General features: G+C 32.0%; 1 protein-coding gene across 1 annotated transcript; it reads left to right on the top strand.

Annotated features, from left to right (window-relative positions):
* Positions 1–11251: 11251 nt before the first annotated feature.
* LOC122607983 (gibberellin 3-beta-dioxygenase 1-like) lies at positions 11252–13264 on the top strand. Its single transcript, XM_043781065.1, has 2 exons — positions 11252–11828; positions 12628–13264. The coding sequence occupies exons 1-2, from the start codon at positions 11350–11352 to the stop codon at positions 13256–13258; spliced, it is 1110 nt and encodes a 369-aa protein (XP_043637000.1). The 5' UTR covers positions 11252–11349; the 3' UTR covers positions 13259–13264.
* Positions 13265–18666: the final 5402 nt, after the last annotated feature.

Here is an 18666-nt window from a genome sequence, read left to right as displayed (position 1 = left end):
ACTTGTTGACATTTTAGAACTTAATGGATACTTGTTGATGTCCATATTTTGTGTTCTCGTGCATTACATGTGTTCTAGCTTTGGTATAATTTGTGTAATGGATACGTGTTGGTCTAGGTTGCGCTACGAGCCAACCCAAATTGAATAATTGTGCCTTTTAAGGACTTATTGTAAGTGTGTTCCTTGTTCGTTATATTTGTTGATAATGCGAATGGATTTGGATTTAGATCCTTGTCATTTGCTCCTACGAACTCACCAACCTAGTGTTGACCTTGTTTAGTACACTTTTCAGGTAAACTTGTGAATCCAAGACGTGATGATCGATTGAGGCTTGTGCTAGGACCTGGGCTTGGACTTACATGGATCCAGGATTCATTCGCCCTATGTTATGCATTTTATACTTGATTATTAATGTTGGATTCACCGGATCCTTTTATGCATATAGATCATGTTCTATGATAATTCCATGCATACGCTATATCTTTTCGGAGACATTTTGTGCGTAGCTCGGGGTGTTACATATAAGCAGCTAACCCCGCTGCCCCATGGTAGATTCGTCCATGGCCATGAGAACTACATTTCTTATAAGGACCGGATATCCACAGGAATGACATCGAGAGATAATGTATTTAAACTGCTATTGTAACACTGCACAAACCGCTTATGCATCTTAGCTTATTATCAAAGTAAAATGTAACATAATGAAGTAAACACTTAAAAATTAAAAGTATCTGAATTAAACTTCACGAGTACCTGCTGAGTTTTGTCACTGATGTAATTTCACGGAGTACACACGAAGGAAACAGGACATAAAGTGTAATTAAGTCTCTCCCTCACTCTCTCTTACATTTTTCTTGAAGTGTCACTATTTATAGCAATTGTTTAGTGAGTTATGACCTAGGCATTTGATGCTTGATGAAAATTTGACAAGAACATTCAATTCTTAATTGTGCACAACTATAAGTGTTTTCTGCAGCCGTAAAAAACATATCAAGTTAATCAAGTAAATACTAGAGTGCCTTTTGTACATCACGTGCTTATTTCTTTCTAGATGTCATAAGAGGTCAGCATGTGATTTGTCAACCCGGCCTTGCTACGTTATAAATTGTTACATGATTATACGTGAATAGAGAGGGTTAACTTTTGATTCAAATATATGTGGCCTAATCGGGATATGTTTCCAAATCATTTTCTTAGTCAAGCTAAGATGATTATGAAAAAAAATTCGAACATGAGACCTCTAATGAGTGTATAAAGAGGCCTCACCCCTAGACCATCTTTGTATAAATAACTTGACTCATGACAAGTTATTATTATATGATAATGTCAATCACAAAATTATGTTTAGTTAGCCAACAAGACCATCCCATAGGAGAGCAAGGACAAGTAAATAGATTTTATGAGCAAACAAACACCTTTATAGTAGGTTTTGGAATTTGGTGTTTTTCATAGATTTTGCGTATCTTTTAGCAGTCACTAGAAAACTCGTGCTCATGACACGTGTAATAGTATGTGGCTTATAAAACTATTACACACATATTTTATCATGTATATATGGATCTTCTAAGACGTCGAGGAAATGTACGTAGCTGAAGAAATGTAGCATTTTCCAAGGATCATGTCGAAATTGGATTCGGACACGCATTCGGTTAACAAAAATTAAGAGGATATTTGGAAATACGATATCAAACAAGTAATATATGTCAGTCAAAAGTCAAAACTATAAGGATCAGGAGCAAATATCAAATTGTCTCATATTAAAATTGGATGAAAAACCCTTACATATATAATACTTTAATATACTTTAAAATATGTTTTAAAATTAGAATGTGAAATATTGGTTCTTATTTAAGTTAGGTGTGAAACAACACCACACTCACCTTTTAAAATTAAAATGTGTGTATACATATATGTATACACACAAACTGATCGACAAACACATACATAGTCGGCGGTTCTTCTAGAACTAGTCTTTGTATATATTCTCGAGTAGTGTTAATTAAAACTTTTTATATCTCACGCCCATTTCCCCATTTAAGGCTGGATTAGTACCATTGTTGTCGTTGATGTCGTATACAAACTCATATATATAAAAACAAGGTACCACAAAAGATATGATGTGATAATGTTGGAACCTAGCTTGTTCCATTTTCAAAGAAGGATATCATGACGGATGTTAATAATGCATTATCGATGTAGTCGAAATTGCATAATTATTCATGGTGTGGGGAAGGCCTCGACAAAGGAGGCTTAAACTAAGTGACAAATGCCGATTAATGGCGATAGGACCACTGTGAGAAAAAAACTATTGAAAGTGATATATGTGATCTTTCTTGGAACATTAATAAGATGTGTTTGAAAAATCATAGACATTGTAAGAGTAACACTAGATGTCCTTTCTTATGACAAATTTTCACATATATTGGTGTTTTGAATGAACTTCAAACCCATGGTGTTGCAAGCAATTAGAACTTAAAGAAAAAAATATAAAAAATGAAAGAAATAATAAGACATCTCAGCTAGCTAGCTAGCTAGGCCCTCACCCATGGTGTTGCAAGCAATTAAAACTATTTCTTTTCTTCCCTTCATGGAATTGATGGTTATCTATAAGACTAATGAGATCGCATGAAATTTACATTTTAAGGAAATTATCAAGTTCAGGAGTACCATTCGACAAATTTCAAAACATATCAAGAAAGTTGTTACAAGGCAATTCGGGTTGAACTTTGTGTATATAACATATATGTCTATTATTTTCATGTATGTATATTTATATTTTTATAATACATTTTTTTTTTTAAAATTATTTTAAAAAAATATTTCCATTAACTTTTTAAACCAATTAATTTTATATTAATTATCTACACTATTCGCCGCTGCCACCATCACCAATAGTCACCCCATCATGACACCGTCGCCGCTGTAACCAATGTATTAAGCGGGTATCGTGCTAGTGTACATTAATACATATGTATACACATATATATATATAGAAGTAGACATGATCGCCATTATATATGTAACGGAAAGTGACACAAAGCAAAATAATGACCAAATCAACCATTTGATTGTAAATTATGGATATCCCTAATTGTCTACTTAATGATAATTTCACTTTCTGGTTGTCCCAAAATTTGTCCACTTTTATCATAAAATTACTTGTTGGGTGTCATTGTCCGTCGGCATTCCCTTATTGAGGACAAAATTTAAAAAATCCAAAAAAATAAGAAGGGAATTTCAAAACAATTACATAAATGATTTGAACTTTTTATTGCTAATAATATGACAACAAGATCGAAATGAAGAATGGTCTTTTGTCGTACGTAAGTGCAAGAATTGCAGCTTGAGATGCACATGCATGCCTTAATATTTGAGAACGATAGTCAATTCCGAACACAAACACGAGCAAATGTATAAGGAACAATCCCTAGTATTCTATGTGATCTATATGTATACCTACTTATAAAAAGAATAACTTTTTTGTTTTTAAAAATGTTTGAAGTTATTATAGCGATATGATGAAAATATATATTTTTTTCATAACATCTTCTTTATTCACTAATTTAATTATCTCTACTAATACATATAAAATACCCTTAATGAAATAAATTACATTATTAGTCTCTCAACTCTTAAATAATTAACGACACTAACTATTATATCAATTACATTTACATCACTAGTCTTAAGTACTAGTCGTCACCACTGAATTGTCGCCACCGCATTACGCGGGTACCAAGCTAGTTCAAGTAGAGAGAAATTAACTTGCTAGATACTGGAGAATTTTTTTATTTTTTTTTTAAAATTTTCTGAACGACTATGTACTAATACATCTTTTACATCTACTCTAAACTATCAACTTATTCCCAAATGCACCAATACCAGATATTAATACATATAGAAGTATCTTGATCCTTGATAGGATGACGTGTACACAATTATTTTATTTGTATACCAGTAATACATGTTTTACATCACCTTATGTATAAAGAAAGATACAAATTAATTAATAGTGTATCAATATGTATCACCCTCATTCATTAAGGCAATTAGATATAGATAGTGTATATTCATCGTATATAAATAAAAGGATGGGTCAAGTTAATCAACAAAAGTAATATTTACAAAATTTATTGAGTTTCACTAACTAGAATTGAATCTAAAATCTCTTGATTGCAGGAAAAATACTTATGTTTGTTTTTATTTTCCAAGGGCCAAACCTTGTAGAAATGTGTAAACTGACACGGAACCATGGTAGCCATGAAACGGTATTTTGTAAAAAAAAAAATTTTTTTTTTTAAATAATAGAAGTACGTATGAAGGGCTCCTTTTGATTGTTTTTATCTGAATAAAAGATGGAGAATTAGAGGACAAAAAAAGAAAGGATACCGGACAAAATATATTGAAAAAACATTAAAAAAAAAATTCACATTGTTTAAACCGTCCTTGTTTTTTCTATTGGAGGTGATTGTGAGGAGCCCACTTGGGTGTGACACAAATTGACTCTAACCAAACTAATATAGATTTTATGGTACTCGCGTAATGCGGTAGTGGTTGTGACGGCGATAACATGGTAGTGGGAGCGACTGTTGCTGGTGTAAGTGGTGTCAAGTGCTGTAGATAATTGATGTAGAAATTATTGATTTAAAAGGTTAATAAAAAAATTTTAAAAGATATATGACTATTAGTGTAATTTAATCATTAATATTATTTTAGATAACTTCCCCTTGTAACATTTAAATAGAGACTTGTTTTTTTTATTAGATAGTATAAAAGTATAGATTAGGTGTATAGGAGAATTATGATTAAGAAATAGGAATATTTTGAGTATAAAAAAGTGCTAAATTTCTAAAATAAGATAATTCAACATGTTTTACAATGGATTATAGATATAGATTTTTTCTTTCTTCAAAAAAATATTGTAGTGGTAATGACTACGTTAATCAATAATATAACTAGAAGAAGAAGTTGTGGATACACTTGGCATCCCTAATCCCCATCCTTTAGCCTAATACTCCATCCTCATTAATCTTCTATTTTTTTAATCTTTATTTAATAAAAAAAAACCTTTAATAAAAAAATCTTATAAACAAAATCTTTATTATTATTATTATTATCTATCTATCTACTTTTTTGTTTCTTTTTTTTATTTAACTACAGTTAAAAACAAAAATGTAAACTTGAATTAATATTTATATGGAGTTAATTTTCATATGTTATTTCTTTAGCTTTCGTATTGATTAAGTTGTGATATTGGTCATACACTTTTTGTTTCTCTTTTTAATTAACTAAAGTTGGGGAAAAAAAAGAAAGGAAAACTAGAATTGAATATTTATATGATGTTAATTTTCATATGTTCCTTCTTTAGCTTTTGTATTCATTAAATTGCGGTATTGGTCATACACTTTTTGTTTTACAATTCTTATAAGTTATTTATATCTTGAAACTACACGTCCAATGGACGGGCCTGAGAATTAGTATGTATATAAAGACAATACTTCTCTTACAATTTGGCATGGATCGGTATGTAATGGTTTATGTTTATCAGGTGTCAAAATTTGATGGGATTACACCATACGAAATTTTGGCATAAAAATACCTAGACACTCCTCACTCTAACGGTATGTAATTGTTACTTTTTGTTATCTTGTTATCGAATTCTCAAAACTTCAATCGTATGTATTAAATTTTTAATTTGTTGCTATCATGTGTATTTACTTCATGTTGATGACGCATGGACCTTTACGGTTACTTTAGAAAAGCCATTTTTTGGATGATGAAATGCTGACACGTCGCAAGTGCTCTATAAAGTACTTGATTCATATACTGCATCTATCGATCAATGGAGGATGTTCAATTGAGTTTAGAACTTGTTCAGAGGAAAAATCAATCTGGTTAGTGGCTCTAATACCAAATATAAATACGAATTTCTAATTTAGAAACGGGCAAGTATGTGTTTGGTGAAATGTGTGTTATTGGTCTATTGAGAAAGAATAGAGAAGAAACTTGTATATATATTTATAAAAGAATTCAATTAGGACAAAGGAACCGTCTTTTTGAGTTATATAGTCCTGATTGTATTAAATAGTTGAATGTATGTATAAATAATGTTTGTATATATTAAATAAAAAATAGATAATTGATCGATAACATTAAATTTAAACAATGTATGTATTAAGTTTATTTAAAAAAAAAAAAAATAGAGCCAAATTAAGACTTTAAAATATTAAGGGCCAAGATCTAAAAAATTCTGGACTACAACATTTAGTCCTGATCTAAACATAGAAAATATTAATTAGCTTTGAGGAATTCTAGCAATCTATAGTACGTTCCCAATTTCCGACTGAGAATCTTCATTCTATCTATATATAGCCACTATATATGCTGCTCACTAACATTTTTAGATCATTAGAGTTCCCAACAATAGATAGATCATGAAGGTTACAAATCCCTTTGGGATGTTCCAAAATTCTTTAAATCCGTCCAGATTACCATTTTTAGAACGGTTAACATGGGCAAGTGATCTTAAAAGGTTAGGCCGGCCGACAAGTGAATTTTGAGGGCCTGTGGAAGATAAAATAGATCGATATTGCTTATAAAAATTCATTAAACCTAAAAATAAATACTCGATCTTATCATAAAAGTAGCAAGAGCTTATCAGTTTTCAATCTTAGTTGAATATTGTCTTTCTTAATTCGACCCGTTTTTGAAGCAAATTAAGTCATTGATCAAACTTGATTTTGAGGCTTTTATTTATAATAGTTGGTACTCTTCGACTACTCTTCGTTTACATACATAAATTACAATTAAGCTTATTTCTAATATCCATAAATCACTACATAAAATATTATTATCGATTAATTGTTTCATAATAAACCTTTAGATTACACTAATATATATCTACATATCAATTTTTAAAAGTCGGAGGCCCCTCAAAACCAAGGCCATGTGCCTATGTACGTAGCACTTGCTAAGGGCGTTGGCAACGCTGAGTGCTCGTGGTAGTACTGAGGCATCCGATCACTCACTTGCACACCGCCGCCAACACGGGATGATCCACGCGTGACTGAATTTGAGTGGTCCGACCACATCGTTTGAAGAGTGAGTGTTTATGTTTTCGAGACTTCTTTTTAACCGTTCAACGGCTAATTCCTTTTTTTTTTTAGTTTTTAGTTTATATATATATATATCAATACACATCTTCCTGACACACAAACAACACATATTCAAACACACACAAACAACACACTTTTCTTTCAAAAAATTACAAATCTTATCAAACAATAATGGAAATACAAGACGAAGAGACACACTCCCATCTCCGAAATGATCTGAACAGAGTATATTGCGGCTCAAAACTTGGAACACCTTCAGCCGACACAACACGACCTTGACATTGAGGAGGAGAACTAGTATTTGGTTTATGTTTTTTTTCGTATTTGTTTTATGTGTTTTAGTATTATTAATGTAATGTTTTTTTTATGTTTTTAATAATATTATGTAATGTTTTTTAATGATGGAATTATAGTTTTAAAAATAAAAATAAAATTGTAGTGAGTGATGAGTGAGTGGTGGTGACAATGCTATCAAAAATTGAGTGAGTGATGAGTTTGAGGTGTTATAATGTGATTGGTTGAAAGTGAGTGGTGGGTGAGAGGTGAGTCATTTGTTGCTAACAATATCCTGTGGATCATCATATCCTGTGGTGAACTTATCGGGTTACCATATTCATAAGTTTTCCTAGAAGATGAAGAAAATAGAGATGTAATCAAAATTGTATAAGAAGGTACCTTTGTTTTAAAAAAAAAACAATATTTTTGTTTAACAGCGCAAAGAAATATACGAAAATGTCAAAGAAATGATAAGAATTACATGTGAAAACTGCCAAAGTTGTCAAATATGTTGTGATCTACTCTAATCAATTAATATATAGATAATATAAGAACTTGATCAATTTGCCGAGTCTGCAACTCTATGCAGACGTCGTTGGATTAGAAAAATCTGTTAATGCAATCGATGTGTTGTTCAATAGGAACCACGTATAAACGGTTGCATTTAAAATAACGTCTATATATATATTGTCAGTTCGATCAGGATAACAAGTAAATGATAGAACATAACAAGGCATGCAAAACATACATCTAATGATTAGGAGACACAAGTTCCTTGTTTTAAACTAACACATTTGTCTTGTAACAACATAAAAATCAATTATATAGAGACACACTCATGAATACTGATGTATTTTAGTTTGAAGACAAGAAATTAAAATGGCACATATATCAAGATGTTAATTAAGGTTAAAACGATGGTCTTCCAAGAACATTTCTTTTAGTAAAGGTCACAATTACGACCCATTAGGATACCAATGGGTCGATTTGGGTTATGTGCGTCGAACTAGGTAAATGGGTTAAGCTATAATAATTAAAATAAAAAAGTTTAAAGGAAGATCAAACAATTAGTAGTTAAAAGACATTAATTCCAAACATACTACTCAAATAAAAAACCTTCTAAGTCACTTACAAGAGTAAAATATATAGTTTTGCAACGATATGTTTGACACACATATTATATTGACCAGCTACTTACAAGAGTAAGAGTAAAATAGCATGTGACCAAACTGACTTATGCAACCCACCCATTTTCCTACCCATATACCTCTTAGACGTATGTAATAGACAAGTTGATCCTAAAGCACATTATCAATGTTATCTTTCTAGCCATAATGGTAACAAAACTTGAGCATATAGGATATTTTTATTAAGGAAACTGATAAATCAACTTAACTAATGTGTCTGAAAATTAACTTAAAAACTTGATACGTAGATTCTACTAAGTCTCTTTCCTAATCTTATTATTTGATTTTTTCATTTGTCATCATCTAGTAATTAGGTTAATATTTAGGTTAGATTGATTTATAATTATCTTATTAAAACTAAGATAAGGAATTGGTTCATTAAAAGATTTCAAAATTTTGAATTCTTAAGTACCAAAAACACTTTAAACAACACTTGGCCATCTTCTTTGCATTTTACCTATGGATAAGGTTGTAAATGAACAGATCTAGTGAACAAATTAGATTTTGTTCATTAAACAATCATATATATTTCGGTTTGATAGAGAGTCACGATGTAACTTTTTTACATGTTCGTGTATTTAAATAGAAAGGTAAATTGACACATATAAGCATGGGTATTGTTAAACAAGTATTAATGTAAAATAAATAAAACAAAATTTTGACTCTTAGATCATGGTTAAATTAATCAACGAAGATTCACAAAGCAATTGATGCAAGATGATTTTCATGATGCACGGTGATTTTCAGTGAATAGAAACATATTATTTTATTTATTTTACTTTAATAATTTTTTTATTTTACCTAAGCATATATAATGGCCACATAAATGGTTACAAATTACAATCATAACCTGAGTGATCTAGTGACAAAAAACTCTTATCTCGTCAATCATCATTAATTAGAGGTCTCAGGTTCACTAGCAGTATCATATCCTAGTTAAGTTGAGATATATTAGGAGCAGAGGCGGAGCCAAAATTTCACGTTGAGGGGGTTTCAACCGTATTTTTGTCCTGATCGTTGTATACAATATAATGTGAAAGACATAATCATTTGATAAAATGTTAGTAAAATAAAATTTTATTGCGATGGTTTACTTTTATGGACCAAATGTAAAGGTTTTACTTTAACTGTCATGGCTAAAAATCATACATTTATAGATTGGGGGTGGCTTGCTTCAAAAAAACATTTGTATTAATTGGCTATAAGCTATAAATGATTGGCGGGGGCTAAGCACCCCCAATCCCCTTACTAGCTCCACCCCTGATTAAGAGTGACCACGTCCATAGTTAATTGGAACTGCCAAAGGTTAAAAAGAACCATATATATTAAGTCGTTACATTCAAGTAAAAAGAAAAAAAATTTCTTCATCTCAAATAACCTGAATATGAAAAACCTTTCCTGTTTACTCATTTACCTATTTCTATCCATTTACAACCCCTAATGCCTTGACTACTTAGCTGGTGCATATACCTATAAATAAAATCACATTGTAACACACTATAAACAACTGACTATTGTCGTCTTATACAGGTTTTGGACCCTAATATTTTGATCGTGTATGGAGAGATTATGACGTAGCGTGCAGACCTTACTTTTACCAAGATAGAGAGACTGTTTTCAGGTTATACCTAAATAGTAGAAAATGACATCCGACCTTTGCATGAGATGAGAATGAAACCTTTGAACTTTGTCTATAGATGCTAGGGTGTTTACCATTTATTCAAATACGCTGCTTTGATGTTGTAACACTAAATCTATTATATTAGTTGATCCTGTGAAAGTCATATTTATCTTTATATATATTAAAAGGCAACTGAGCTAACTTCAATTGACCAATCACAACTCTCAATTTCTCTAACTTAATTAAATTAACACATGTCATAATATAATTTATACTTTTTTATTTTCATCATCAATTTACACTTTTAGTCCTTTTTCTTAAAATAATAATTTTATTGATATAAAAAACATAAAATATAAAACTCATGTTTATCCGAAATATCCAACTAATAAAATAATAAAAAAGTATCTTTTTAATAAATAAAAAACCAACTTTGTTTACAATTAGTCTGTATCCAACTCTAATTATAACTTAAACAAGTTTTTTTTTAGTTATAACTTAAAATGATCAATAATTTAAAAAATATTATATCTAACTTTTAATAATTATATAATCCAAAACTTTCATGGAAAACAAATTACCACAACAAAAACTACAAGAAATTACTATGGTTGTGTTGTTAGAAAAAATTGTTTCAACAATAAGCCTTGACATGATATTGAAAAACGTATAATTTAAACGCTTTTGATTTTCATTACATTACTTATATTTAAATTTATCGGTTTATTTTTTCATAATTTTAGTTACATTCTGAAATTTATTGGTTCGTTCTTCATAGCTTTTCTTAGATTACATATATGTAACTTTATTATTAATGTCATAAAAAAATCCGTGTATTTATCACGGGTCTAAATCTAGTTTAATTTGTTATAATAGTGCGGACTACCCTACTGAAAAACCATACGTCGGCAATTAACGATTATATACCCCACCATTTTTGTCACCTTTACTATCAACACTTTATATATAATATATGCACATCAACTTTCCAACATATCTTCTTCAATTCCTTCTTCCATCACAAGTATTATTCTTAACAATATAACCACCATTTCTCTTGAGCTATAAAACAATTCTTAATCTTACTCTTACTATACTATCATCTTAATTACTAGACCATTTTTTGTTTGAAAACCTCATCTCCTTCAATATGTCTTTAAAACTACTTACCAATAATAATGAAAAGCATCATTATTTGGATCTAAGTTCAATGAAAGAATTGCCTGATTCATATGCATGGTCACTAATGGATGATAATAATCATGGCTACAAATCATCATCAACTAATTGTATTTCAGATGAGCCAGTTCCTTTAATTAATCTCAAAGATCCAAATGCCATAAAACACATTGGCCATGCATGCAAAACATGGGGTGTGTTTCAAGTCATTAACCACGACATCCCAACCGCGGTTCTTGATGACATGGAGGCGTCCGGGAGAAAGCTGTTTGCTCTCCCGGTTCAACAAAAACTTAAAGCGGCTCGAACCCCAGATGGGGTTTCGGGCTATGGTGTTGCTAGGATATCTTCATTTTTTCCAAAACTTATGTGGTCAGAAGGTTTCACCATCATTGGATCACCATATGAACATGCTCAAAATCTTTGGCCACAAGATTACAAAAACTTTTGGTGAGTAGCTAGCTAGCTAGAATCTTTTTTCTTTTCTTGGCACAATGAAGTTGTTATCTTTTTTTAACTAAACACCAAGATTGAGTTAATGCACGTGTGTATATATATATATATATTGTCTATTCAAACTTTATTGGATTTTATAGTAGGGTATATAACCAAATCAGGCACGTAATCTGGGCCTTATATCAAATATTTTGGAGGGTCACGATTCGATAAATTTGAAATATATATAAAAAAACAATATTGATAGGCGATTATATATACATACACTACGTACAAGGTATGTAGCATTTTTCGACATTTTTAAAGTCACTAAAAGTTATACAAGTGTCAACAAATATTAAAAGCATTTATATATCTAAACGAAAAAAATTAAGTAAAGTGTGGGTAAATGTTTTTACTTGCTCTGCTTTTACCTAAACTTTTTAAAAAGTGTTACTAGAACTTGCATATAATGTCTTATTTTACATACGTTTTTAAAAAGTGTCCCTAAAACTATAAATTAGTGATGGACACTTTTATGGTCACTAAATGACATTTTTTTAAGTGATATCTAATTTCGATTTAAAAGCCCAAATTGGTTCCCAAATTTTTTAGTTTAAACTAGAAATTTTAATTTTTTTTTTTCCGAAAATTATTTAGTCCCAAGCAAAATCATTTTTAATTTATTTGTGAAATATTGGTTATGAGGTATTGACTCTCATGGAAAAAGAGATTGATATGATTTGACATCCAATTTTTACATAATCCTAATTCATCTTCTAATTTGTAGCCGTTTGTGTTGGTTGTTTTCCAGTGATGTAATTGAAGAGTACAAGAAGGAAATGAACAAACTAGCCAATAGGCTAATGTGGCTAATAGTTGGATCATTGGGTATCACAAAGGGAGACATTAAATGGGCCGGGCCAGCAGGAGACCTAAAAGAAGCATGTCCTGCATTGCAGTTAAATTCTTACCCAGCTTGTCCCGACCCAGACCGAGCCATGGGTCTGGCGGCTCATACGGATTCAACCCTTCTCACAATCTTGCACCAAAGCAATACAAGTGGATTGCAAGTTCAAAGGGATGGAATTGGGTGGGTCACGGTGCCACCGATGCAAGGCGCACTTGTGGTTAATGTAGGTGACCTACTTCATATACTATCTAACGGCTTGTATTCAAGTGTTCTACATCGGGCCATGGTTAACAAAACTCATCACCGGCTTTCCGTAGCTTACTTATATGGTCCACCATCAAATGTTCCGATTTCACCACTATCTAAATTAGTAGACAACGTTCATCCTCCTCTCTACCGGCCAGTCACTTGGAGCGAATATCTTGGTACTAAGGCAAAGCACTTCAATAAGGCACTTTCGTTCGTTCGTTTGTGTGCACCTATGAATGGATTAGTTGATAATAATGATCATAATAGTGTCCTTGTTGGTTGAATAAAATTAGTGCATATTTCTTTCTTGGAAAATAACTTCACTTTCAAAGGGTCATGTCTAGGTTATTTGATGTGTTGACATTAAAAACAAAAGATGGAAAAAAAAGAAAGAAGATATAGCCAAAGGACTAGGAGGGAATAAAGTTACATCATATAGTCATACACACACTATACATTATATTGTCAAGCATATAAACAAACAAACAAACAAGCCTTTGTTGGCCTTTTTGTCTTTAGTTAAAGAGATTAGATGGATAAAATATCCAAAATCTTGTACTTATGGCCCAAACATGAAGGATTATCCTCTTCAAAGAAAAGGAAAGTGTTGATCAAGATAGACATGGAGACATTTTTGCATTCAAAGTAGGATAAAGATGCCTAAAATCAACATTATCGATAAGTCGACTTAAAATTGTCTAGCTAGCCAAACAAAAAGGAAAAATTGGGTAAAATATATCAAGTAACAACTATCAAGTTGGACACTAAAATGAGGTTGAAGTTGTCCTTCATGTATGTATGTGTCTCACTCTCCACCATATATATGTATGTATATACATACACACATTATTTATTTAGTGGACTAAAAGTAGTACAGTATGACTTTGTGACTTCCATATTTCTAATCATTACAAAATATCTAGATTCATTATGCAGTAAATCCTCATTTAGAACAGTAGTGTAATCATGCATGTCAGGAATTGATATCTAACACCAACATTACATAACATATGTTTCACTTACTATTAATTTCCATCTATTTTGTACAATTTCCTTGATTGTTGCTTTTGGCATATTTAAAACAAGAAAAAAGATTAATAATAAATCGTTTTATAAATTGAGTCTAACAATCTTTCTAAAAAAGTTGATCATGAAACTTGGTAAAATCAACTAATGAAGAAATTAACATGCCATATGATCATATACTAATTGGCATATACGATGAACCATAAACCATACACACTTGACATAGTTCGACTCTTTGGTTTACATCTTGTTAGCATGTAAACCAACGTGTAATATGTGAAAGTCACACTTGAGACACTTGGTGTCTTATTAGTTTAGACACGCACACACGAAAGAGAGGAAGAAAAATCTAAATGCGCGTACATTAAATAAAAAATCGTCTATGAATTCACAAATTGTTAGCAAATGTTTCTTAAATTTCTTATGAGGGATGTATAAAGTTTTGGTTGGTATCCTGAGAAGATGGTAGAAGTGGAACCTTTTAATCATTACTAGAAACAGGGAGGACCCTGTGTAGACAAAGTGTTGCTACTTTAAACCATTGTGGCTTTCCCTATCATTTTCAACAAGCAAATGCAATAAAAGAGAATGGGGAACAATATTGCATAGAAGGAAAAAGTTCAAACATCAAAATGTCTCATTTGGTTTCTATTTTTGAGGGAGGCAAAAAGAGTAGAGAATGGAAACATTATCAACAATACAATATCTAGTTGGATGTTTTTTTCACCTCTAGTCACAATACGATGGACCATTTTGTTTTTATGTACATACCATCTTAATTCTTAAGATACAAATATGTGAGAACAGGCATGATAATTATTTTAACATTAAGGAAGAAGAAACTACAAACAAATGCCACGTTTGTTTTTATGTTTTTCTTTTTTATTTAAAGGTGTGGATCATTGTTCGCAACATGTGATCTAACTTACATTGTGTTGGATATTTTAGTGTAATTGGATTAATTTGTTTTGATCGGAACGTCATAATAATACATCATATAGGATTGGTGGTGCGGAGTGCACGCCTATTTGAATTTATCATGACCTTAGGGGAGAAACCTCTAAGGTACGGGGGTCCGGGGGTAACGCCCCTTGAAGCAGGGTCCAAGGGGAAGAAAATTTTATGGTTAAACTTCTTCCGAAACCAAAAATTTTATTTTCGGAATTCGAGGGACTAAATTTGCCAAAATCGAAACATGACAATTAACTGCCGTTTTCGGCAGTTATTGGGCCTATTAAAACATCCCGTAATAGGATTATCTGATCATTCCTTTCTCTTCTCTTTTTCTGATTCTTCTCTTAAATAATAACACACAGAAAATTCTTAATTTTCTTAATTGTATCTGTAACACCCCGAGCTAGGCTCGAAATGCACCGAAAAGCATGACACAAAATGGAATTATCGTAGAACGAGACTATATGAAAATAAAAGGATTCCGTGAACCCAACATTTAGTTTACAAGTTACAAAAGCACAGGGAGCATACAACCATCAAGAGTTTTACAAAAATGATATCAAAAGATGGCTCATGATCCTAAGCGAGTCCCATCAATGGGAAATGAATCATGGATCCATGGTCATAGTCCAACTTCTAGCAATGCAATCAAGCTCTTGGGTTATCTTGGTTACCTGAAAAGTGTACTAAACAATGTCAACACTAGGTTGGTGAGTTCGTAGGAAAGACGGAACAAGAACACGTACCAATGCCATCCATCACATACACAAACATAAAGAACAAGAATTTAGACACCAATTAAGTATCGAACATGACCAATGATCTCACACTTGCACACAATGTCCCTCAATTGTTCTCATGTCATCCATAATTGTCATCAAGTACGTATCGTACCCGTATAATGTCATCAAGCACTAAAACTGCCCGTTTTTATTGTCATCAAGACCCTCATTTGCATTCATTGCACATAAATTGATCATCCATGACCATCATTGTCCACACATAACCAAACGCCATGTGTATATACTTCGTATGATACTACTTTTGAAAGGCCTTTGATGTTTATATATAGGGTCACCCGCAGCCTTCCCACCACATCTCCAACCTTTCAAAGGCATTATCATCCTCCATATATACCCAACTATCCTAAACAAACTCATCATACATAAACAAGTAACCATACAACAAAAACACATAATTGCACGTCATCAAAACCTTCACACAACATGTAATTTACAAATTGTCATCATGCACGAAGTACACTTTCCAGCCCAACTCTTAAAAGAGTAAGGGGAGCTACGAAAACTCACATTTGCCTTGCAAATGTTAAGGTTAGAATGAGCTACAACGTCAATTGTTCACCAAACGTTTCCGACCTATCAATGTATAACATAATGTCATCAATGTCATCCCTAATCCCTAGGACAAGTTGGTCTAGTGGTTCAAGTCAAGTCGCTAACCCACAGACACTACAATAATCTTCCCCAGTAAGAACAAGACACTTTGGCTCGACATTTTTAAAAAATGAAGTAAGATTCGACCCAAATGATTGTTACCACAAGAAACTAGACTCTCATACGATTCTAACGATAGGTCATATGGCTCGATTGGACTTACGGATCAAAAGTTATAAACCTTTCAAAATGTTATAAAAATCAGTCCTTAACGGGAGTTACCAAAAGTAACGACCATCACGCCCTTTAGGTACTAACGGCCATTACTAAGACTAACGGCCATTACACGCCCTTCAGATACTAACGGCCATTAACAAGACTAACGGCCATTACAGGGGCAGCCGTTACGGGGGGCAAATGACTAACGGCCATTAAGATCCCTAACGGGCGTTATGGCCTGCGGATTCTTCCAAGATCGATCCAAAACCCATTTCAACTCAAAATCTTGACACAAGGCTCTAATTAACAGTTCATAAACTAAATTTTTGACATACATAACATGTTTTAACTTTAACCAACACAATCCATTTCAAAACTTGATCCATTAACACAAATCTTTGCTTAAATTCGGTCATAAACAACCCAAGAACACCCACATTTTGATTTTTGACTTCTTGTTGATTAAGGATACTTTTAAACCGATTTTTGAACATAAATAGACAAAACCCACATTAAAAACACACTTATTAACACCCATCTTTGCTCAAAATAGTTCTTGACCATCACAAACCCTAATGAAACCCTAGCTTTGAACCCAAATTGATTTTGACCCGAATTCGACCAAGGATACTTAGATTTAATTAAGAGACATGCTTAACAACTTGAAATAAGGAATTTGGGCTAGAAATCACTTACCAAAACTTCCACAAGCAACCAAACCCGAATTTGACCTAAATGGAGCTTTTTCTTGCACTTGAAACCTTGAATTTTTGATATGATGCTAGAATGATGATGAGGATGATGATTTTGTTATGATTCTACTTGAACCCCATTAAATTTGTGAAATAAATTAGAGACAGATTGGGAGCTTGAGTGTGTGTGTGTGTTTGTAAGTAAATAAGAGAGAGAAGGAGATGGAAAAATGGGTGGGGGAGAAAAGGATAGAGTTGGGTTAACTTGGGTGGGTCATGGTTTGGGCACAACCCATGGGTAGGATCCATTTACATTTTACTAGTTAGCTTGAATGTCATTTAAGTAAAAAGAAATCGATTAGCACCTATTAATTATCTCGACTAGCACATAATTCTCAACTTGAATAATAAATTGACCCATATGAACACATTGCACCCAATTGAACCTTAAATTACACTAGAACATTTATTGATTACTAATGCTTAGTCAAAATGTACACATAGTCAAATAGTCAAAAGTCACAATTGTTACAGTATCCGATTGAATAGTTTGGGTGAACCGCCAAATTGATTCAATCTGAAAGTGATCACACGCCTTTCAGAGTTTGATTATATCCGATTATCTGTTTGTTATTCGCGAATTTCCCCCAACACGTGTCTTAATCGAGTCCGCACTAGAGAACCCCTCACCCTCAATACCTTGTGTAGAAAAATCCCTCAATTAAACTGCCTAAAAGCACAACATTTAATTAGCCATGGGATGAAAGTTTGTCCCTCATCAAGACTCGAGCATGGGTCTTGCATCACTGAAAGACTTGTGTGAGATACCATGTACCATTGAGCTATGTTTTTATCTTTATAATGATTTTGGCCTGTTGAATGTATTAATTAGTGGCTAAATGTATAAATTATATTTGTATTTATTAAGTAAAAAATAGGTAATTGACGGTTACCGGTGTTTTCATTTAATTATCTACTCTAATAAGGGAATAGGATGTGAACAGTAGCTTTTTTGTCTTTATCTACATATTGAAGATAGATAAAAAAAAATTAGCAATTATTAAACATAAAATGGATTTGGTTCAGTGGTTGTTCTTCATGCCTTGGGTGGAGGTCATGGGTTCAACCTCTCCCACCCTTTTTTTTTTAAGTTTGTATTTAATAGTAAAGTTTTTACATTTTGGTCCTTCCTTTGTTTTCTTTTTACTTTTCTGTCTTTCTTGTTTCTATTTTATTATTTGAACCCCCTAAACTTATATAATTTGTTTTTTTTAAATTTTTTGTAACATCTTTTTTTTATACCTTTATGTTTTACTAATATTTTGTCTTTTTTTTTGTATTTTGTCATTTTTATATTTTGACATTTTTAGCATTTTATTCTTTGTAATATATTTTTTGTAACTTTT

This window comes from Erigeron canadensis, chromosome 7 (assembly GCF_010389155.1).
Source record: "Erigeron canadensis isolate Cc75 chromosome 7, C_canadensis_v1, whole genome shotgun sequence".
Classification (NCBI taxonomy): Eukaryota; Viridiplantae; Streptophyta; class Magnoliopsida; order Asterales; family Asteraceae; genus Erigeron; species Erigeron canadensis.
The sequence above is the reverse complement of the archived record's forward strand: the minus strand, read 5'-3'. Positions and strand labels throughout refer to the sequence as shown.